The 22,726-nt window shown below is 57.1% G+C and overlaps 1 protein-coding gene across 4 annotated transcripts in view; it reads left to right on the forward strand.

The window, feature by feature from the left end:
* RNF213 (ring finger protein 213) overlaps positions 1-22,726 on the forward strand; it is a 103,636-nt gene that overhangs the window by 77,838 nt on the left and 3,072 nt on the right. For 3 of the 4 annotated variants that reach the window (XR_015244349.1, XR_015244350.1, XR_015244351.1), the window contains 8 exons: positions 2,033-2,133; positions 2,225-2,407; positions 3,392-3,561; positions 3,667-3,766; positions 4,873-4,984; positions 6,060-6,699; positions 7,397-7,519; positions 8,278-8,388. Coding sequence is in view for 1 of the 4 variants with exons in the window: in XM_086688243.1 (XP_086544369.1) it covers positions 2,033-2,133; positions 2,225-2,407; positions 3,392-3,561; positions 3,667-3,766; positions 4,873-4,984; positions 6,060-6,270; positions 6,509-6,699; positions 7,397-7,519; positions 8,278-8,388; positions 8,938-9,180; positions 9,466-9,547; positions 10,860-10,894; positions 11,994-12,088; positions 13,640-13,799; positions 14,893-15,073; positions 16,043-16,134; positions 16,688-16,945; positions 17,987-18,119; positions 18,420-18,503; positions 18,776-18,956; positions 19,162-19,363; positions 20,341-20,418; positions 20,987-21,181; positions 21,688-21,777; positions 21,865-22,043 (3,590 nt within the window). In the remaining 3 variants the exon portion in view is untranslated. Of the gene's footprint in view, positions 1-2,032; positions 2,134-2,224; positions 2,408-3,391; positions 3,562-3,666; positions 3,767-4,872; positions 4,985-6,059; positions 6,700-7,396; positions 7,520-8,277; positions 8,389-8,937; positions 9,181-9,465; positions 9,548-10,859; positions 10,895-11,993; positions 12,089-13,639; positions 13,800-14,892; positions 15,074-16,042; positions 16,135-16,687; positions 16,946-17,986; positions 18,120-18,419; positions 18,504-18,775; positions 18,957-19,161; positions 19,364-20,340; positions 20,419-20,986; positions 21,182-21,687; positions 21,778-21,864; positions 22,044-22,726 lie in introns of those variants that run through there. The other variant, XM_086688243.1, reaches the window with a different exon arrangement.

The raw sequence follows: 22,726 nt of genomic DNA on the forward strand, positions 1-22,726 counted from the left end.
CCCCACCTTCTGAAAATAGGTAGGAACACTGCCGTGAACACGGGTCTGCAAGTGTCTGAGTCGTGCTTTCGGCTCTTCCGGAGACGAACCTAGAGTGGAGCTGCTGGGTCATATGGAGACTTTGTGCGTAACTTTTTGAGGAGCCGCCGAACTGTTTTCCACAGCGGCCTCACCATGCCTCTCCTGCCAGCAACCCACCGAGGCTCCGATTTCTCCATATCCCTGCTGACACTTGCTACGTTTTGTTTTGTTATCATAGCCGTCCTGATGGGTGTATCCCTTTGTGGGTTTGCTCTGCTGTTTCCCTAATGACTGATGACGGCCAGCATCTTCATAGGTGCTTACGGCCCAATTGTACGTCTTCTTGGGAGAAATGTCTCTCCAAGTCCTTTGCTCCCTTTCGAATTAGCCTGTTGATTAACAAATCAAATTTAGCAGGGTGTTAAAAACCTATCCCGTTTCTTTTTTTTTTTTTTTACCATTTTTTTTAATGTTTATTTATTTTTGAGACAGAGACAGAGTGTGAACAGGTGAGGGGCAGAGAGAGAGGGAGACACAGAATCCGAAACAGGCTCTAGGCTCTGAGCTGTCAGCACAGACCCTGACGCGGGGCTCGAACCCATGAACCGTGAGATCATGACCTGAGCCGAAGTCGGACGCTTAACCGACTGAGCCACCCAGGCGCCGCAAAAACCTATCCCATTTCAAAGTAAGATTAATCCTGGGAATTCAAAGGTAGCTCAGAATCATAAAATCTATAAATGGTATCAGGTACATATCGAATTAGAAGGTAAACTCTAAATGATCATTTCAGAAGGGACAGGAAAAGCATTTGGTAAAATTTATGAAGTGGAAAAAAGATACTCGTGGCAAACTGAGAATACGAGGAGTTCCTTGTTATGCTGTTAACGCCCAAGGGTATACGTGACATAAAGATATCTATTGCAAGCCTCGTGCCTAAGCCCAAAATTCCAGAAGCACACCCACCAGACCACCAGACTCTTAGCTTGTATCGTTGAAGATGCACATTTCCTAAAAACTAGCATCTCCACTTCTTTTTTTTTTTTTTTTTTTTCAAACGTTTATTTATTTTTGGGACAGAGAGAGACAGAGCATGAACGGGGGAGGGGCAGAGAGAGAGGGAGACACAGAATCGGAAACAGGCTCCAGGCTCTGAGCCATCAGCCCAGAGCCTGACGCGGGGCTCGAACTCCCGGACCGCGAGATCGTGACCTGGCTGAAGTCGGACGCTTAACCGACTGCGCCACCCAGGCGCCCCCCTCATCTCCACTTCTGAGTACAAACCCTAGACACTTCCCACTGGTACTCAGACACGTGGAAGGATGTTGGGTACAACACGGTGGGGACATTCCAGATGCCCAAGTAACCAGAAAACAAGGAGCTGGCGTGTCTGCCGGGGGGTGCCGTACAGCAGGTAACACGAACGATCAGGACTTAAAAACACTGGAAACAATAATGTGGTCCTTACGCAGGCGTGCAAATGTCCTGCACGTGGGAATTTCGGGGGGGCCTCTGTGCGAGGGGAAGGAGAGCAACGCTATCAGAAGGGCACCCAGGGACTTACAGCTCTATCTGCTGCGTTTGGTTTCTTGAAAAAATCACCTAAAGCAAATATTCCAAAAATGCTAAGAGTTCTTAAAGCGTGGGGGTGGGTCCTCGTGTGGTCATCACATCATCATTTCAAGTTTGGAATCTCTCGTCATGGGAGAAGCGTAAGCCTTAGAAAGGACAAGAGAGGAAGGGGGGGGAATCACAAGTTGCACATCTCGTCCTCCCCCCCGCCCCCAAAGCAGCATGATAACAAAGGACATTCAAAGCTAGAGAAACTGCTAGAAACAGAAAGGCCTTACCCTGCAGGCAAACACCACAGCCCCAGCCCCCAACTCCAGCCCAGTGGCCGGAGGTGCCCGACGTGCACACCGTGTCGCCCCGGGAGTGTCGTGTTGGCTGGCTGAGCTCTGCCCCTCTTCACTGCTCATTAGCATCCTTGTCACTGCCCCCCGTCCCTCAGTGTCTGCAGGAGAACTCCGACATCAAGACGTACCGGCCCTTCGTTGCCGTGATGGTCACTCTTCGTAAGTGTAAGGACCAGGTCTGCAAGACCCTCGCCAGGTGAGACCTTTGGTTCGAGATCCCTGCGGGAGACAGCCCTGCACGTGTGGCCCCTGTAGCTTCAGAACCGGTCACCCTTCTTGGATCCTAGGGTTGAGATTCAGCCGTGCCCTGTCTGCCTGGGAGACCCACAGGACCCGGTGTGCCTGCCCTGTGACCACGTATTCTGCTTGGCCTGCGTCAAGGTCTGGGTCATCATAGGCCAGATGAGATGTCCTTTGTGTTTAACAGACTTGCCAGAAAGCTTCTCTCCAGCGGTGTCCCAAGAGCACAGGTAAATCGCCCTTTCTTTCTCTTGAGCTTCCTCTTTTTCTTTCTTGTTTGGCAAGTACAGTATTCAGAAATATAAACCGTATTAACCTTAGAAAACCTGACTTCAGAGGTGCCTGGGTGGCTCAGTCGGTTAAGCGTCCGACTTCGGCTCAGGTCGTGATCTCCCGGTTCGTGGGTTCGAGCCCCGTGTCGGGCTCTGGGCTGACAGCTCGGAGCCTGGAGCCTGCTTCGGATTCTGTGTCTCCCCGTCTCTCTGCCCCTCCCTGCTCTCACCCTCCCTCCCTCTCTGTCTCTCTTTCTCTCAGAAATAAACATTTTTTTAAAATAACTTAAAAAAAAAAATAAAAGAAAAGCTGACTTCAGAGAACCATCCTAAGAGAGACGGCCACTTGTGTAGCTTCATAAGCACCTAGTGTCCCAAAATGATTCTCTCCCCGAGACACACGCGAGCATAGATTTGGGAGATGACCCGACTAGCGGAAATAAATCAGAAAGTCATAAATTAGATAAAGCCGTCACGAAACACCCGAGGAGCTTAGATGGGAGAAGTTTGCCTTCCCCCGACCCGAGGCGCCAGCTGTGCCTGGCCACATGTCCTGCGGGGCAGTGGTTGGCATCGGCAAACACTCGGCGGGCTCAGAGCCCTTAGCTCTGCCATCGGTGACTCAGCAGCCTTCCCTTCCCGCCCCCTTCCGATAACCGCCCGAAGGTGGGGCACACGGCCAGTCCAGCGGGTGGGGTCTTTGCAGACTTCAGCAGAAAAGGGTGTCACTGGCTGGTGCAAATGATCAAGGGGCCCCTAGAGAGGAGTTTGCACCCCGTCCGGCCGTTTGCACCCAGCTCTAAGTTTGCACCCAGCTCTAAGCGCCCGTAGCAAGGAGATACTTGTATCTCTTTACTGAAGAACACGAGGTGTCCAGCCTGGGCAGGGATCTGGGGCACGCTCTCCAAGCACTGACTGTGCCTCCCCACCGTGTTCCCCCAGGAATGCCATCAGGAAGCACGCCTGTATCCGGCAGATGTGTAACAGTTTCTTCATAGATCTGGTCTCCACCATATGCTTCAAGGATAATTCCCCACCAGAGAAGGAGGTGATCGATGTTCTGCTAAATTTACTCTTCGCGCAAAAGGAGCTCTTAAGAGGTACCTTCCAAAGTAAGTTGCTTTCTGCCCATAGACCGAAATAAATCCTGGCTTCCTCCTCTGACTTTTTTGTGTCTGATGTGAATAATGAGCTACCCCCTCTCTCTCTGGTTGAAGGGCACCGTGAACACACAAAATCTCTCTCCCCCTTCGATGATGTTGTGGATAAGACCCCTGTCATCCGTTCGGTGGTGCTGAAACTGCTTTTGAAGTACAGGTAAGCACAGCCAGCCTGGAGTGAGCTTCTAGAAGCTGCTTTGGGGGAGCTTTTTCAGTGGGGCACCCCCTGGTTGTGTGTGTGACGTCTTCGGCTGTAGGCAAATGAATTCAGCGTAGCTACGAGGCACCTTGTTGGGGGGAAGAAGACGTGTTTTGGGCAGGGGAGCGTGTTTCACGTGCGAGAACGCATGAGCCCTGCGGTTCTGAGCCTCCTCGCACAGCTATCTCGTTTGGGGATTTGGGGGGACGGACGGTAACTTAGAGCGGCCCCCCGCCCTCATCGTCCTAGGCGTCCCCTACATTTTGTATCCGCAGTTACATCTGTCTGCTTCTGTGAAGGGACAGAGACGCCTGCACAGTGCCAAAGGCCAGCGGTCGTGTCAAATTATGGTATTTCAGAAAATGCCGAGAAGGCTGACCTGTGTCCCAAGGCTTCTTTCAGAGGACACTTAGTGCCCCCGGCCTGTGCCCTGGCTTGACAGAGCATACTTCGAGGAGACGGCAAAATCAAGATGCTACAAGAAAAGTTCCAACAGACGGGGTGCCCGGGTGGCTCAGTCGGCAAAGCGTCCAACGTCAGCTCAGGCCGTGATCTCACGGTTCGTGGGTTCGAGGCTCACGTCGGGCCCTGTGCTGACAGCTCAGAGCCTGGAGCCCGCTTGACCCACCGAGCCGCCCGGACTCCCCTAAACGTTATTAATTTTTAACCCGTGTGGGGTGTATGTTTTAAACTAGGTGATAAGTATTTTCAGTTTTTTTCAGTTTTAATTTGGACCGTCCTCAACATCGATAGATGGGACCCACATCAACAAAGCCCTTGGGGTTCTGTGTAATTGTTAAGACCGTTAAAGAGTTCTGAAGCCAAGAAGGCCGAGAACAGCTGGTCTAAAGTGCAGAATTGTATTCCTCCAATATTGTGCTAAAATATTTTCAGTACAACCATGTTATAAAGTGTACGTACACATGTCTGTATTTATACAGGAGGAGGGAGATGGATAGGTAGGTAGGTAGATAGATACTTTCTCTCTCTCCCTCTCTTTTTTTTTTTTTTTTTTGGCAACACGAGACCTGAGATCACCAGGTACCATATGTCTCTTTCCGCAGCTTCCAAGAAGTGAAAGATTACATCCAGGCTTACTTGTCCCTTTTGGAGAAGAAAGCGTTCTTGACTGAAGATAAAACTGAGCTGTACATCCTCTTTAGCACCTGCCTGGAGGTAAGCGAGCCGTCAGTACCCTGAGCTCCTTCTGCAAACTAGCTGGACCACGCGGTCTGTTCAGTGGAAAAGTGTCTCTGAAAATTTACAGAATATCATTTTAGTGGGTGAAATTACCAGATGCTGGCTCTACACACAGAAACACTGCTTCTGCCCCGAGCAGTCGTGTGTCCTGATGTGTCCGAGCCTGGACGAGAGGAAAACACCACTCCTCCCAGGTTAACTGTGCTCAGCTCTGCAGGTGGAGAGGCTGTGGCTGTGATTGCTTGTCGTATTTCTTCCCTCCGTACTTTTGCTACTTGTGATGCACATGAGAAAATCAGATTATACGACGTTTTTTCTTCCTCAGAGGTGTTCTCTTCCCCTCCTTCTTGCCCCTAAAATAAAAAGGGTTGTTTGTTTTCCATGATTCAAAACAGTTACCTTCGACCTTACGATATTTTTTTTCATGTTTATTTATTTATTTTGAGCAAGAGAGAGAGAGACAGAGAGAAAGTGTGTGTGTGTGTGTGTGTGTGTGTGTGTGTGTGTGTGTGTGTGTACGTGTGTACGTGTGTACGAGTTGGGGAGGGGCAGAGAGAGAATCCCAAGCAGGCTCCACGCTGCCAGCACAGAGCCCGACTCAGGGCTCAAACTCACAAACCGTGAGATCGTGATCTGAGCCGATATCAAGAGTCAGATGCTCAACTGACCAAGCCACCCAGGCTCCCCCAAACTTAACAATATTTCTGTCTTGTTCTCCGTGGTCCCATTATGGGAATTTTGGAAGGTTGGGGGTGTGCACATTAAAAAGAACAACATCCTGGGACACCTGAGTGGCTCAGTCGGTTAAGCGTCCGACTTCAGCTCCGGTCATGATCTCGCGGTTTGTGAGTTCGAGTCCCGCGTCGGGCTCTGTGCGGACAGCTCGGAGCCTGGCACCTGCTTCAGTTTCTGTGTCTCCCTCTCTCTCTGCCCCTCCCCCGCTCGCACTCTGTCTGTCTCTCTCTCTCTCTCTCTCTCTCTCTCTCTCTCTCAAAAATAAACATAAAAAGAAAGAACATCCTTTTTTTTTTTCCGGTTCTCTGTTCCCTAGGATTCCATGTACGAGAAGGTTAGCGCCCTCTCTACCAGCGAGAGCCAGAAATGCCTGAGAGAGGACGGGGTGTTCCTGGAGACCTACTCGGCACGGCGCGGCCCCGAGCCTGCCAGCGAGGCCTCGGTAGACCACCTACAGGAGATGGCCAGGATCCGCCTCTGTCTCAACAGGGCCTCTGACTTCCTCTCCGGGCTCCGGGAGGGCTCAGGCAGGTCTTCGTCCGCACCCCTCTCCTCCCCAGGCCTAGAGACCTCGTTCTGTGGAAATTCGGGAAGCAGAGCGATCCCGGTCTGTCCTGTGTCCCCTTCCTTCTGGGTCGGTCATCACACTGTGAGCTCCGGACGCCAGGGCCCGTGCTGTTCGCGCCTGGCTCCGGGTCCCGGACGAGTGAGCAGTGAGGGCAGCGGGCCGCCGGGCCCTCACGCCTGTCTCGTTGTGCCCTGCAGAGGCGGCCGAGGACAAGCAGCGCTACCTTCAGCAGGTGGAACGCTTCTGCAGGCAGGTCACGAACGACTGGTACCGGGTGTACCTGGTGCGGAAACTCGCCAGCGAGCGGGGGATCGAGTTCGTGCAGCGCCTCTCCAGGCCGGGCCACCCGGCGCGGTGGGTGTTTCCCCAGGCGGTCTTAGAGCAGCAGGTGAGTGGCGCGGCCTCCCGTCCTGGCCTCGTCCCCCCACCCCCGCCGGTCCAGCCTGGTCCCCGGTGCCTCCCTGCAGCCAACCTGCCCGGGCTCGTGGTGGCGTTTAGGCGGCCTGCCCTGGGGGACAGGTGGGCGCGTGCGCTTCTGGTTTGTCACCTCCCTGCACAAAAAGCTTATTTGGGCCTCGCCTTTGATCCGGCGTGACGTGGGCAATGCAAAAGAACGAACGTGTGGCTTTTGCTCTTGCCAATGAATAGTGATCAGCTAGCAGAAGAAGTCCTTTCTCTCCCGCGCGGGCAGGGACGGGAGGCAGGAGAAAGAAGGTAAAAAAGCTGTAGCAGTTTTGGCTCCGGGGCCCGTTCCCGGGGTGACAGAGGTGGCACTCGGCATGCTGGCTTTCCGTGTTACCTCCGCTGGGAGCCTGGCACGGGCATCCTTACGGCACTGTTGTCTGTGCTCCCAGCGGGGACAGAACACAGCGACACGGTCAGAGCTGCCTCTTCCTCCCCAGTCCTGCACCCACTCCCCCCTCCACTGCGCGAGGAGGCGGCCTGTCCCAGCACAGCAGGGGACCGTCCTGCCTGGGGCCGGACCTCTAACCATCGCCTGGGTCCTCTACCTGTCAGGGCGGTTCTTTGCTGACCGTGTCCCCCCACGTCCCCACCGTGACGAACCCGTGTCCCTGGCCTTGCAGGAGGATCACTCAAGCCAGATGGACCGGTACCTGGTGCACGGTGACAAATACAAGTCCCTTCGTGACGCGGTGGGCAAAGCCGTCCTCGAGTGCAAGCCCCTGGCTATTGTGGCTGCTGTGAAGGTAGGACGGCCCCTCCCCCCCCGCTTCCCTCGGTACCAAACGGCGCCCCAGAGCCGAGTCATGTGTCCACGGCCCCCGCACGCCCGGCCGAAACAGGAGGACGTTAGTAACCGAGTTAGGGGACAGATTTGCTGGACCTCGCCGACCCGCCCGGTCGGGGCCATCAGCAGCCCCTATGTGACGGCGCACATGTTACTTCCTGTGAGACCCTGCTTGAACATCACTTCCTCTGAGGTCACCCTGATGGGAGGTGCGCGGGCAGAACTGGGGACGACGCTCCTACCTGTGCACGGTCGTGACTCCCATCGGTGCTGACGTGGGTGCTCATGTCCTTAACGAGGCAGGGAGTTCCTAGAGTCACCTTCGAGCGGTTCTGGTCTTGCTTCCTCTTGGAGGCCCCGTGTACCCTGGGACTGTGCCGGGAAGCGAGGAAGTAAACACACAGCCTCGCTCTGCTCGGTGGTGGGGGTTTCCAGGAATGGTGGGGTGCTCAACAGGAGAACAGCGGTACTCTCTCTTACATGGGTGCCAAGCAGTCTGATAAACTCACTGAGCTGCATGGCGGAATGTCTATGAGCCGGGCGGCCTCAGAGTCCTTGGCCAGGGGCCGCCCTCGAGGTGCGGGGGACGGCGGGCGTCCGGGTCTCGGGAAAGGCGGGGGTCCCGCCTCCCCCCCGGTTTAAGGCCAGAGTCAGCAGGACTCTGGCCCTCAGTGGGATGTGTGTAACCGAGCCTCACCGGCGTCCTCGCCTCTTCAGGTCTCCAGGAACCCCGGCCCTCAGCAGGCGGCCCACTTACTGTTAGCGCTTTTCAGAGAGGTCGCCACTTTGTACAGACTCCCTGATGCAAACCTCCATCCTAAGCCAGAGGTGAGTGTCCACACTCGGGACGGTGCTCACAGTCTCAAAGCCCAGAGGGACTTTCTTGAATAGAAGTAAAAACCACAAGGGTGCCCGGGTGGCTCGGTTTGTTGAGCGTCCGACTTTGGCTCACGTCCCGATCTCACAGCTCGTGAGTTCGAGCCCCGCGTCGGGCTCTGTGCCGCCAGCTCGGAGCCTGGAGCTGCTTCGGATTCTGTGCCTCCCTCTCTCTCTCTCTCTGCCCCCCCCTGCTCACGCTCTGTCTCTGTCTCTCAAAAATAAATAAATACTTGAAGAAAAAAAAAAAGAAGAAAAGTCAAAAATATAAGATAGTGTTTAGAAAGCAGAACATCAGAGTTAGCCCTGGGATGTGTGGTGCTGTGTCTGAAGATGAAAATTCTCTCATCTGGATAATCTCCCCTCAAACGGTGACAATCGACCGTAGTTTCCTTCCTACTCGATACGTGTCTGGATTGAAGTATGTGGCTAGCTTAAGGAGCCAATGTTAGCCTTCACGTCATCGTCTTTGATATATTTTTCAACATGTTTTCTCGCCAGCAACGTGAGGCTCTCAACAGCTTCATCGAGGAGAGCGAGGTCCTTTCTCATCGGGATGTCAAACTTTTCGCAACCTCCCTCGTGGCCGACACTCTGCCCTTGCTGAGCACGGGTGTCCGGGACAGCAGCCTCGAAGGCACGGTGGCAGAATTGGCCGTCCACGTGGCCATCCTCCTCCTGTGTGGACACAGCGAAGTCTTGGAACCCCTGAGGAATCTGGCCTTCTCCCCGGCCACTATGGCGGTAAGCCCGGGGACTGGTTGTCACCACAGAGACCGAGGCTGTCCCTGGGCACCCGTAGAACCCATGGTCGTCCTGCGGTCTCCTCTCTGCCTCTGTCTCACTTGACGCCTGAGCCCCCAGCAATGGCGAAGACCTTGCCCTGTGTCATCGCACAGGGAGCCCTGTCCTGTTTTCCCCGGTGGAGAGCGTTGAAGCAGGCTGCAGAGTCCGCTTCCCAGCCTCAGGCGGTGGCAGCCGGCCGCGCGCCCACGTTCCTGAAGCTTCTCTGCTCTCTTGGCTTTTCAGAGCGCTTTTCTTCCAACGATGCCAGAAGACTTGCTGGCTCAGGCTCAGAACTGGAAGGGTCTGGAAGGCCTGCATTGGTACAGTAAGTGTCAGTCCCCGAGATGTGACCCAGGGCCCACGCACTTTGTGCCCGAAGGTCCTAGACACCTGGCCGGTTCCGCCATCGGTGCTTTCGCAGAGTGCGGCGCCTGCTGGCCGCGGACGGGGTGCGTCAGCCCCTTCCTGAGCCCCCGGGGGAGGGCGCGCTGGGCACACTCTTCTCTCCCTGGGACGTGAGCCACACCAGAGGCCCGGGCAAGGGTCAGCTCACGCCACGGCCCGGGTTCCGACCCAAAGAGAGTTCTTTTCTAAATACAGAAGCGGGAGCCCAAACGATGGCACCTGTAGTTCGTGTAAACTTTTCTGTTGCCTGAGTAAATCACCCTTTTAATTAATTAATTAATTAATTTATTTATTTATTTATTTATTTATGTTTGAGAGAGTGAGCTGGGGAGGAGCAGAGAGAGAGGGAGAGAGAGAATCTTTTTTTTAATTTTTTTTTTAATATTTATTTATTATTGAGAGACACAGAGACACAGAGTGTGAGTAGGGGAAGGGTAGAGAGAGGGGGAGACACAGAATCTGAAGCAGGCTCCAGGCTCTGAGCTGTCAGCGCAGATCCCGACACGGGGCTCGAACCCACAAACCGCGAGATCATGACCTGAGCCAACACCAAGAGTACGTCAAGAGTCAGACGCTTAACTGACTGAGCCACCCAGGCGCCCTGAGAGAGACAGACAGAGAGAGAGAGAGAGAGAGAGAGAGAGAGAGAGAGAGAATCTTAAGCAGGCCCCATGCTTAGCACGGAGCCCAGCATGGGGCTCAATCCCACAACCCTGGGATCCTGACCTGAGCTAAAATCAACAGTCGGACACTCAACCCCTACCGAGCCACCCAGCCACCCCTACTTATTATTCTAAACAGACACAGCCAGGACTTGCCCAGCCCCCACCCTTTTTTTTTAAGTTTACTTATTTATTTTTTAGTAATCTCCCAACATGGGGCTCGAACCCACGATCCTGAGATCAAGAGTCCCACACTCTTCCAACTGAACCAGCCAGGCATCCCCTGAGCAAAGAATCCTTTTAAACTGGGTTTAAAAAGTTGTTACGAAACACACTCCTCAGAAACAAAAAAGTTGAAAGAGAAAGGAAGGGTGGCTCCCAGGGTAGCCCGTGGCACGAGCCCGTGAAGGGAGCTTCTCTGCGTGTCCGATCAGGCCCACGCGTGTTTTCACTGACGTGCTCTGCGTCCTGCTGTGGCTGCGCCGGAGAGGAGAGCGTTGGCCTTCTCTCTTAACCTCGGGTCATGGGGTGGAAACTCAGCAGCCAACATGTGTCCTGTTCTTTCAACAGCGTGTCCCAACGGCCACCCCTGCTCTGTGGGAGAGGTGAGTCGAGGTGTCCGGGGAGGGGGGCGGGGCCCAAAACGTCTGTTCCTGCAGATCTGAGGCTGGACTGGCGGGCGTGGAGGAAAAGGCTGATGAGGGTCTTGACCTCTAGGAGAGCGCAGACCCTTTTGAAGGCTGTTGAAGGCGACCAAAGGGCGCCGCGGGTCTCCACGCGTAACCCTCTACTGGGGGGCTGTGCTGGGCCCTGTGGGATGTGCTCGGGTGCAGAGCAGTGTTCCTGGCTTCCAGTCACCAGATGCCAGTAGCACCCGTGTCCCCAGCGTGACAACCAAAAATGTCTCCAGACGTTGCCAAAGTCCCTGTGGGAGGCAAGACTGCTGCTGGCCGTCCTTCCCGGCCACTGCCACACGGGATGTGTGACACATGTCCTTCTGTAACGGCAAGGTGTTGGCTGGTCCGTAGTCTGGATTACTAGCCCAGGGAGGAGATGCGGTGTAGACACCGAGGGACAGGAAGAAGACCCCCGGGATTATAACCCCCGGGGGAGAGGGCTGCTTGCACCCAGTCTCTGCATCCCGCGACACCCGGCCGGGGCTCTGCTTGCTCAGCAGCCTGTTGAGTTGAACAAAGTAAGCGAGAGACCTAGAGGAGAAAACCCGTCCTTCCCGGGACCGCTCTCGGCTCCGATGTTCTGCGCTCTGGGGCTTGGGGCTGGTCCGGCTGCGATTCGCAGTATCCAGGAACTCACAGTCTGATTTGGAAAAAAATGAGGTTGTGGAAGGAGCGAACCATATGTTTTTGTTTTTTGTTTTTTTTAAATAAAAAAAGTCCCAACAGAGTTGGGAACTGGGTTTGGAGGCCGAGGCGGTGTTCCCGGCGCGAGATGACAGGGCCCGGGCGTGGGCAGTCGGGGCAGCAGGGGGGAGCCGTGAGCGCGTATCAGCCTGTCCTGCTCAAAGCCCCCGTGTCCTGGCGCACGCCATGTCTGCACGGAGCACGCACCCCGGGCCCCACGGCGCCGGCAGCCCCCCCGCACGTGCCTGCCGTCCATCGCGGTCCTCGGCCTCCCGCGTGGGCGTGTGTGCCTGCAGTGACAGTCGTCCACAACTGAGCGTGGCCCCGTCTGTGTGTGTCCTAGTGTGGCCGGCCGATGGAACGGAGCCACTGTGTGGACTGCGGGGCTGTAATTGGCGGGATTAACCACAGACCTGAGGACAGGTTTCTTGCTGTCAAGTAAGTAAGACGGGCATTTCGTTTCAAAGCGATCCAACTACGGGTTCTGGAGCCTGATTCTATTCCAGCGGGTAACTTGATACTGAATACGGTGTTAATAACTTGTGCATTTGGGCCTGTCGGATCTCAATGCCAAGGTCCCTGTGGTCATGGAACAGTGCGGTGTCTGATCTGTCACTGGCTGACTGGCCTTTTTTTTTTTTTTTTTTTTTTTAAATGTTTATTCTTAGAGAGCAGGGGAGGGGCAGAGAGAGGGAGACACAGAATCCAAAACAGGCTCCAGGCTCCGAGCGGTCAGCACAGAACCTGACATGGGGCTCGAACCCACAAACCGCGAGATCATGACCTGAGCCGAAGTCGGACGCTCAATCGACTGAGCCCCCCAGGCGCCCCTTAAGTTTCTGGGTTTTTTGCAGAAATTTTGGTTTTTCAAAGATTTTATTTATTTCATCTTTTGAAAAGTGTATTTATTTATTTTGAGGGAGACAGAGACAGCATGAGAGGGGGAGGAGCAGAGAGAGAATCCCAAGCAGGCTCCCAGCTGCCAGCACAGAGTCCAATGCGGGGCTTGGACATACGAACCGCGAGATCATGACCTGAGCCGAAGTCGGATGCTCAACCGACTGAGCCCCCCAGGCGCCCCTGACTGGCCTCTTCTCTGTAAATAAGGCCACACATGGATACATACTTGCATTAACACCTGTTATTCAGATGTCTTCTGTTCGGGCCTAGGGCGCGGCCCCCGTACAGATATGCTTGCCATACGCAAGTGACCTGGTTCAGAGCGACAGTTAAATCTGCGAAGCCACGACGTGGGCATTTTTCTATCTGAGCCCACGCCGTCTCACTTGGAGCCTCTCAGCTGCCACCACTGTTTGCGGGACGTGAAGGAGACAGAGTCCGTCTTATCAAACAGTCCTAGGCTGGTGTCCTGATCCCAGCCTTCTCTCGAGAGGAGTGTGGCTCTCCGTGCTCCCCCAGAGGGCAGCTGGGGCCCCTCCATGGCCATCACATTTTCGCTAGTCTGCTGCCATTACAGTTTAAAATATCCTAGCCTGTTATCGCCACAAACTGTCGGAACGTCCCAGAATCTCCAGTATTTTTGCAGCCGTCTGTCCTGCTGTGCCTCCCACCTGGGTGCGACACGAAATTCTTTGCCGGGCCTTCCATCCCATTTCTGATTTGGGGAAAATGAGATCGGGGTGCACATGCCCCCGATGTCCACGTCACCTGTCCCTAGCCTACCTACCCCCCCTTCAGAGGAAGGAGCAGGTGCAGACCCCTGTCTGGACACGCGGCTCGGGGGCAGCGCAGGTGGCCGCTCGGGTCAGCCGCCTCACGCTGAGAATGCCGCGGGCTGCCGGTCAGACGGGAAGGTGAGGCTGGAAGGGGGACGCCCCGAGGCGAGTGGTCCCGGCGACGAGTACCATGGCACCGTTCTCTTCCAAATGCGAACCTCGTCTGCCGGCCCGAGAGTCCGAGGTGTGCCCCTGGGGCCGAGGAGAGATGACCGTCTTCAGTCTCTACCCTGTCTTCTCTCGTCCTCTCCAGAAACCACACAGACAGAACGCAGACTGGCCACGTGCTGGGAGTCGCGCTGGGCAGACGCGAGACGGTGGTGTCCGACCGACAGCTGGCCCCCGCGGTCTTCCTGCTCCTACGACTGCTCACCCACCTGGCCATGCTCCTGGGGGCGGCCCAGAGTCCTGAGGTACGGCCCGCAAGCCTCGCGTTCGGTCGCCAATTTGTAACGACCCGCGAGTCGTTTTGTCCAAAAAGTGCTGGCCACCTCCTGCGGGTCAGGAGTACGTATTTGTTGCCAAATCCGCAAAGTAGCGTAAGGTTCACACACCCCTCGTTTCCCCGCTGGCGGGGGGCCCTCCCCATCAGGTTCCGTAAAATCCATTTTCTTTGTTTTTAATTTTTTGAGTGTTTGTTTATTTTTGAGAGAGAGACAGAGCATGAGCAGGGGAGGGGCAGAGAGAGGGAGACACAGAATCCGAAACGGGCTCCAGGCTCCGAGCCGTCAGCACAGAGCCCGACGCGGGGCCCGAACCCACGAACCGCAAGATCACAACCTGAGCTGAAGTCGGACGCTCAACCGACTGAACCACCCAGGCGCCCCAATGTTTATTTGCTTTTGAGAGAGATAGCGAGCAGGGGAGGAGCAGAGAGAGAGGAGACACGGAATCCAAAGCAGGCTCCAGGCTCCGAGCTGTCAGTACAGAGCCTGACGCGGGGCCCGAACTCACGAACTGTGAGATCACGACCTGAGCCCCCCAGGCGCCCTGGCAAAATAAGTCTTACTATCAAAGTTTAAACAAACACTCTGCGTCTCGGTGCACACTGGGAGCGGGGAGGCTACTCGACCGCGACGTTACCCGTGTCTTCGCTGGAGCTCAGGGGAAGAAAGCGCAGCGCGTCCCCTCGAAGTTAATGAACCATGAAGGCCGAACGTTGGGCCCCTGAGGGTTTATTTACTTGTTTGTTTTGGATTTGCGTGCAGTGTAGCTTTAACGAGCTAGGGATGAGGCTGTTCCCACGTGCTTGCACACGTGACCGTACGAACGTGTGCCCTAACGCGTGAGGGACACAGCATGTTTTCAGCGAGCTGAGAGCAGGGCCGCGTGGGCCCGAGGTCACGCTGACGATGTCACAGGGTCACTTTCGCCGCCCCGCCGCCTCTGTGCGCGGGGTGCTTCCGCCCCTCCCCAGCGCCCTCTGACTCGGCACCGGCCGTTCTTCCTGGGGGCGTGTGCCAGGCCCGCCGGCTCCCCGCAGACAAGATCTCATGTCCCTCGCAGGCTGTGATAAACATCATCAAGCCTCCGGTGAGGGACCCCAGAGGGTTTCTGCAGCAGCACATCCAGCAGGACCTGGAGCAGTTGACGAGGACGCTGGGCAGGAGCGCCGACGAGGCCATCAACGCCGTGCACCTCGTCCTGCGCAGCCTCCTGGGAAGGCAGCGCCACCCCTCCGGCCAGAGTGAGCTCGAGGGGCGAGGGCGGGGGGGGGGGGCGGCTGGTCACTCCTCACGACGCCGGGGACGGATAAGGGAAGCGGGGAGGGGTGTGAGGACGAGCAGAGGGAAGGGCGGCTCTTGTCTTTGCGCTTTCCCCGCTGGGTCAGCACGTGTGCACAGAGGCGTCACATGTGTGCGCGCGTGCGGGGAGGCTGTGCGTCATCCAGGGCGGGCAGGGCGTCTGAGTCCCCACTGTCCAGAGACCAGTGTCTGCTCCTCTGTTGGGACTTGTCCTCTTTGGACCCCTGGCCTGTGTGGCCCCTTCTGCTTTTGCTATAAGGACACGCAGTGCGGGATTACCTGCCCGTGTTCCCGTGTCCACAGTTGGTCCCGTGGAAAAGGGGGCTACAGGGGTGCCTGGGTGGTGCAGTCAGTTAAGCGTCCGACTTCAGCCAGGTCACGATCTCGCGGTCCGTGAGTTCGAGCCCCGCGTCGGGCTCTGGGCTGATGGCTCAGAGCCTGGAGCCTGTTTCCGATTCTGTGTCTCCCTCTCTCTCTGCCCCTCCCCCATTCATGCTCTGTCTCTCTCTGTCCCAAAAATAAATAAACGTTGGAAAAAAAAAAAATTAAAAAAAAAAAAAAAAGAAAAGGGGGCTACAGACCACTGTGGTCACTGAGCCAATGTTCCCACTTTAAAGACTGAAACCCGTGGAAAGGGAAGGTCTTCAAGGTGACGTAGCAGAATGGCTATTTCTGAGTGGCGGCGTTGAGAGTCACTTTATTTTCTGTCTGTTTCTATCTTCACCACGATCCTGGGCTTGCTGGGAGCAGCAGGGACCGTTTTGAAACACTCAGGTTAATTTAGCAAGAAGTGCCCCACATCCCCCCTCGTCCCCCTGCTAGAAGGGAGCGTGACTTTGGTCTCGCCTTTAGTCAGTGTTTACGTAGCTGCTGTGGTTTCTTTTCCTTGGGTAACGTGTGTTTCCTTGTAGGAATGTTCAACTTCGATGAGAGGCTGTCGTCCAGAGAGTTCCGAAACAGCTGGGAGAAGGCCATGCAGACACTCATTCTCCCTGAGCTGGAGGTACGCGGCCCTGGCGGCCGGCTGGGAGCCCACGGGTGGGTGTCCTGCGAGCGTCCTGGGCGCTTGGGCTGTGCGTCGTCCCTCGCGCAAGGGCTGTGGGGCCGCTGGCGGAACCCCAGGCGCAGGTGTGGGCCACCGGCCCCATCTGCCATTCTGCTGTCCCCGTGCCCTCCGTCCCGGAGGCCGGGCTGGCCGGTTGAGGAATTACTGTGAGTCCAGGAGGGGTAGGTGGCTTTCTGTCCGCTACTTTTAATACGGGTACTCGTGGATTCACCGCTCCTCTCAGATAAGAACGGTACTGGGAGTAAATACACCCGGAGGGAGATAAAAGCCACCAAGTAAAAGATGGGGATACAGTTCGGGTCTCTGGGTCTCTCATCTGGGGAGACATGAGCCCACAGGCAAGGAGCCTGAAAATCATCGTGAAAGAGAACTTGGTCGCTTGCTAAACCGGGGAGGGCGGACGCCCTACCTTGCCCACTGGTGGAGCCCCCGTGTCGCGGTCTGCGTGAGCGGCCTCACCTCCAGAACCCTGTGCTGCTCTCGCACCCAGCATCAGCATCTGGAGAAAGCACTGCTGACCGTCACCACCCAGATCAGCCAGGACGAGCGGATCAGCTCCAACCCCGTGGCCAGAATCGTGTACGGTGACCCCGGGGCCTTCCTGCCTCACCTGCCCCAGAAGAGTGTGGTCCACTGCTCTAAGATGTGGGCCTGCAGGAGGAGGGTCACGGTTGAGTATCTGCAGCACGTCGTGGAGCAGAATTCTAGCAAAGACACAGTGCCCATACTCCGGAAGTTCCTGCAGAAGGTAAGGCTGCCCCTGTGTGACCACCTGCCCATGTCCCTGGTGCCCCAGGGCTCTGCTTTCTTGCTGGACCACCTGTGGCAGGGGAGGGTAGGTTCCTCATGCACGTCAGGCCGTGAGGCAGTTTGAAGCATAAAGTCACCGAGGAAATACACCGGTCGGAGTTGGCAGGAATCGGGAGTCCGTAAAGAACGTGAGAGCCAGGATGGTATCTCCCCGGTCACTCAGCAAGAAGGAACACAACTCAGGTCATCCCGGGGGGTGCCCGTCCACCATCCTGGCCCCGGTGCCGGGAGCGCTTGGCCATCAGTGAGGGTCTGTGGAAAGAAAAAGCTTTTTTCGTTGGGAACACGTAACCAGAATGAAACCAACAGACAAAAAGAGTCTGCCGTGTCCCAGACTCGGCCTCAGAAGGAAGAAAGGTGTTGGGGGTGGGGGGAAGGGAGCAGTGAAGTGTCCCGTCGGGCCGAGACCGGAAACAGGCCCCATTTGAGCCTCGTGCCCCCTGAAACTTCGCCTTCTGTGGTAGCGTCTGTCTCCCCCTCCCTGCCGTGTACCAGTGTCGGCTTTCGGGACAAGTGCGATGCCTGTCGGTCAGCAGGAGGGCAGGAGCCCAAGCAGGGAGGGTCTCCTGGGGCTCCGACGACACACGGGAGCGACGCCGGGCGCCGGCGCCTAAATCCCCAGCCTCTGCTCTTGGCAGATTCCTGCACAGCCAGCCCGTCGCCGGGGCCCAGGAGGCCGGTTTCTTTGTCGAGTGTTCGGCAGACACGTGTGACGTGTCAGCGCCGTGACGGCAGGGACCGCGTCCCGCTGGCGTCTCCGTCCCTAGCGTGCAGGGTGTCCTGCTGGCAGGCGGCAGGCACTTGGGAAAGATGGAAACGGCCTTTTCCTGTTCCCGAGGAGCCCGCGGGGGCGTCACGTAAAATGGCGCCTCGACCGGCTCCGATGCAAACCCGGGTCCTGAGCCAGCCCCGGAGCCCGTGTCCCCAGGAACGTGGGACAGGTGAACTCACGTGCGGCCTGGCGGTCTTCCCTCGGCAGGAGGCAGAGCTGAGGCTGGTGAAATCGCTGCCTGAGATCTTGGCCCTGCAGAGGGATCTAGTGAAGCAGTTCCAGAACGTTTCGGAAGCTGACTACCAGTCCATCCGAGCTTTTATCAGCAGTCACCACGAAGGTACGTCTCCGCTCCAGGAGGAGGTCAGCGCCAGCTGTTTGGGGGTTCGCAGAGACCTCTGCAGCCAGCCCGGGGCTCGGGGCCTCTGTCCCCTCAGCCTTCAGTGCGAAGTAACGGGTGCCGTGAATCCCAAAAGCCCAAAAGAGGCTTGGCTGCGGCTGGAACTCGGCGTCCGCACTCACACACGCTGGTGAGGCCGGAGACGCAAAGCCGGGCCCTTCCCAAAGAGCGCGCGACGGTGTTGGTCGGACCCGACTGGGTAGTTTTCACGGGGCCCTTAGAAGCTGTTTTGTCGGACAGATGGGTTGAAGCAGTTACTCCGCAAGAGAATCCGTATCTTTCTGTCGACGTGGAACAAGCTGAGGGTGTCACTGGAGACCAGTGGTAGGTGCCACGCTCCCTGTCTCCCTCCCGACCCTGGTCCGTGAGTCTCTGGGCACAGGTGTCGGGGGCAAGCGAACTAACATACCACGAAAGAAGTAACCCGTGGGTCGTCTCGGATCTGTGGATGTGGGCTCAGGAAGGAGCTGAGAACGTTTGAAACCGGTGGGCGCGTGAGGGCGGTGGGGACCGAGTGCGCAGAGCGCCCGCGGGCTTGGGCGCCGGCCTGGAGGTGAGCAGAGGCCTCTCTGCTGAGGGCTCCCCGTCCTCCCAAGGTGAAATCAAGCTGCCCAAAGAATACTGCGATGCCGACCTGGACGAGGACACCGACTTCGAGGTCATTCTGCCGCGTCGCCGGGGCCGGGGCCTCTGCTCCACTGCCTTAGTCAGCTATTTGATCAGGCTGCACAACGAAATGGTCCACGCGGTAGGAGAGTTCTCCGGAGAAAACAACGGGTGAGCGCACGGCTGGCCGCGGGAGCCGTGTCTGAGATGGGGGTCGCGGGGTTGCGGGGTCGCGGGGGCCGCGGGGGCGGGCACACTTCCCTGCCTCGGCCGGGTGCACGGGCCCGGGCAGCGCGCTCGCCCGCCGGGACGGAGGGCGGGAGCCGGGAGCCCGCTCCGGGTGGGTCCCCGAGCACCACGTCCGTGTGTCCCTCAGCTACACGGTCGATGCCTCCGAGGTCACGGACCTGCACGTCATCAGTTACGAAGTCGAGCGGGACCTCGTGCCCCTGATCCTCTCCAACTGCCAGTACAGGGTGGAGCAGGGCCAGGAGACCCTGCAGGAGTTCGACCTGGAGAAGATCCAGCGCCAGGTCACCGGCCGCTTCCTCCAGGGCAAACCCAGGCTCACGCTCAAGGTGCGGCTGTCCCCCCCCACCCTGCGGGACTTGTCGGGCCGGCACGTCTGTTTTGTGAAAGTTGGCCTTGCATCCCAGCTGTTTCTGAGCGAGACGGGCACAGGGATGACCGTCCAGCCGTGCGGTCCCCCCAGAGGCCAGAACCTGGGTCCCCTCCGTACCTCTGGGCCTCTTCAGGTCCCCGTGTCGTTAACGGCATCGCCTCCGCCCCCGACGGCCCCTGGCGGCCACCCGCTCCTTCACACTCCACACACAGCCTGTCACCCGACACCACGGCACCTGTGTAACTGCCACAGGCCCACTGCTCCCTGCCTTCCGAGTCTTCAGGCCACATTCCGGAACCACATCTGGCCCACGTCGCTCCCTGGTGACGGCCCTGAGGCCGACTGGTGTCCCGGTGCGCGTGGGGTAACGCCCACACTGCTTGCCGCAGGCCTTCTCCAGCCGGTTGATTCACACACCGAGCCGCCCTCCCTCCCTGAACACACCGTGCACCTGCCACATCTCTGTTCTTTCACCTGGGCTGTTCTCGTCCCTGCCGGGTCCAGTCGGGGACACTGGTTCCGTGTGTGTGCTCCCTCACTGCCAGCGGTGAAGCCCTGACCTGTTGCACCCAGGGCTGTCTTAAGCCGCTCTGCTGTCCCGTTGTCTGTGCCCCGTAGTGGTTGGGGGCGTACAGGAACGGGAGGTCCCCGTGTACCTGCTCCCTCCAGTGGCCAGCAAGCCTGTCGCATTCTGCGCGTCGGCACCTGCTTGGCCGTCAGGGCGAGGCCGGGTCCCTTGCCGTGTCACTGTTTCTGTAGACCGTGGGTCAAACACAGACCTCACACGGCCGCCAAGAGCGGCACACTCTGTCCGGCGACATGCTGAGGAGCACGGGCCTGCCGTTGGGTCACCGCTCAGGTATAGAGTTGTCGTCGGACAGAAACTTCCGCGGTGGATTCCATCTCCAAAGGCTGTTTTCTTTGTCAATTCAGGGAATCCCCACTCTGGTGCACAGACGTGACTGGAACTATGAGCATCTCTTTGCGGACATCAAGAGCAAAATGCCACAGGTGATCACAGCACACCACCCCGCTCGCACGGTGCTTTTACCCGGTGGTGGTGGCTTCCTCTTGGGGAGGACCGCTCAGCCTTGCTGGGAGCACTGCCAGGTTCCAGCGGCCTCACCGCATTCCCTGAGCCCACTGTTCTTTCCAGAAGGCCAGCAGGGCAGCAAATCAGCAAGAGTTCTCTTGTTGAAACCTGGTGGTAGCTTCTTAGTCATGATGTCAGACCACGCGTGCTGATGCAAAAGGTCCAGAGAACTTATCTATTCCCGCTCTTTGGACTTGTGTGTGGGTGTGTGGGGGTGTGAGCACGCGCGCGGCCGTGCGAATATCCTCACAAGGTTGCTTGGAGGACTGTGAGTTCACGTCCATTTCTGTAAAGTGTCTGGGGCACTGCTGCCCCAGAATCACCGAGGCAGGTGATTCCTGCCCCAGAATCACCGAGCATTAACTGTCATTATTGGTAGGTCTCTCACCTTAAGGCCTTGGCCGTGAAGTAGGTAAGCCCGCTTGCCGGGTATGAGGCACAAGAAACCCCCAGCCACGGACCCCTGTCCCGCCTTTGATTTCCTAGAAACCCCTCCACAACGCGGCCATCAGCGCCATCTGCGGACAGCTGCAGTCCTACAGCGATGCCTGTGAGGCCCTGTCGCTCATAGAAGTCACTTTGGGGTTCCTGAGCACGGCTGGCGGCAACCCCAACATGCCTTTGAACGTGTACGTCCAGGACGTGCTGCGCATGGGCGAGCAGACAGCACTGGTTCTGAAGGTGGGTCTTGCTTGGGGCTCCGCTGCGGCCTCACCCACGCAGCCCTCCCCACTGCCTGCCGGGATTTGCCCCTCGAAGGGAGTCCCCACCTGGGCGACCTCCGGAAAGGGCAGGAGGTGAGAGTGGCACGTCAAGGCGAGGCCCAGCGCGACAGCCACCCTCTCGCCATGGGAAGGGGCTCTGAGATATGGCGGGGGAAGGGTGGCGCTTTGGAGGTGAGGCCAGCGGCTGGTGCACAGCTATGGGAAGAGAGGAGCCCGGGGCAAAAGTGCCCCATGCCCGCCTGTTCCCTCCCGGCCCCGCCTCCAGCTTGGGGAGCCTGTCCCCACCCAGCCCCGCCTCCTGCTCTGGAGCCTGTCTCCGCCCAGCCCCTACTCCTGCTTGGGGAGCCTGTTCCTCCCGGCCCGCATCCTGCCCTGGAGCCTGTCCCCGCCCAGCCCCGCCTCCTGCCCTGGAGCCTGTCCCCGCCCAGCCCCGCCTCCCGCTCAGGAGCCTGTCGCTTTCAGGCCTTACACCGATGCCAGCTGAAGCACACGATCGCACTGTGGCAGCTCCTGTCGGCCCACCGGTCGGAACAGCTGCTCCGTCTGCACAAGGTGGGTGCAGCCCCACCCCGCTGGGCTGGGGGCCGCCCTCTGTCCTCCCAGCCAGCCTCTTGCTGCCTCTCTTCTTCTCTATTCTAGGAGCCCTTCAGGGAAATCAGTGCCAGGTACAAAGTTGGTCTCAGCCCAGACAATGCCAAGTGCCTTCGCACTTTCCTGAACCAGACTGACCTCGACTCCTTCCTCCTGGAGCTTCATGAAATGATGATCCTGAAACTGAAGAGCCTCCAGGCCGAGGGCAACTTCAACCCAGAGTGGAGGTACGGGTTCGCTCGCGGGTGGGACCTGCACACACGGGGTGCCCTGTGGTCTTTCCCGTGACCTTCTGCAGATGTGGAAGGAGCTCCCGTCTGACCTCTGAAGCCCGTGCCCTGCTGTTTTAACCTTTCCAGGCCCCCAGCAGATTGGCCCTTTGGCTTTGATCTCTGCTGGGTTTTTATTTCTTTTTTTCTTTAATGTTTAATTATTTCTGAGAGAGGAGAGAGAGCGGAGGAGATAAAGAGAGAGAAAGGGATGGAGGATCCAGAGCGGGCTCTGCACTTACAGCAGAGAACCTACCAACCACAAGATCACAACCTGAGCCAAAGTCAGATGCTTAACCGACTGAGCCACACAGGCACCCCTGCTGGGCTTTTAAAAATAATTTACTGAAGTCATATATTCTGGTTGTGACAAGTGTACTTATGTCAGAGATGTGCATTTTACTTTTAAATTGTTTTCGTTGAAATACAATATACGGTGTTATATTTGTTTCTGGTTTGCAATATAGTCATTGAACAATTTTATACATTACTCAGTGCTCATCATGGGAAGTGGACCCAATCTCCTTCACCTATTTCACCCATTCCCCACCCACCTGCCCCCTGGTAATGGTCAGTTAGTTCTCTATAGTTAAGAGTCTGTTTCTTGGTTTGCCTTTTTTTTTTTTCCTTTTGCTCATTTG

The sequence above is a fragment of the Puma concolor genome, chromosome E1 (genome assembly GCF_028749965.1).
Source record: "Puma concolor isolate L17-30 chromosome E1, mPumCon1.1.hap2, whole genome shotgun sequence".
Lineage (NCBI taxonomy): Eukaryota > Metazoa > Chordata > Mammalia > Carnivora > Felidae > Puma > Puma concolor.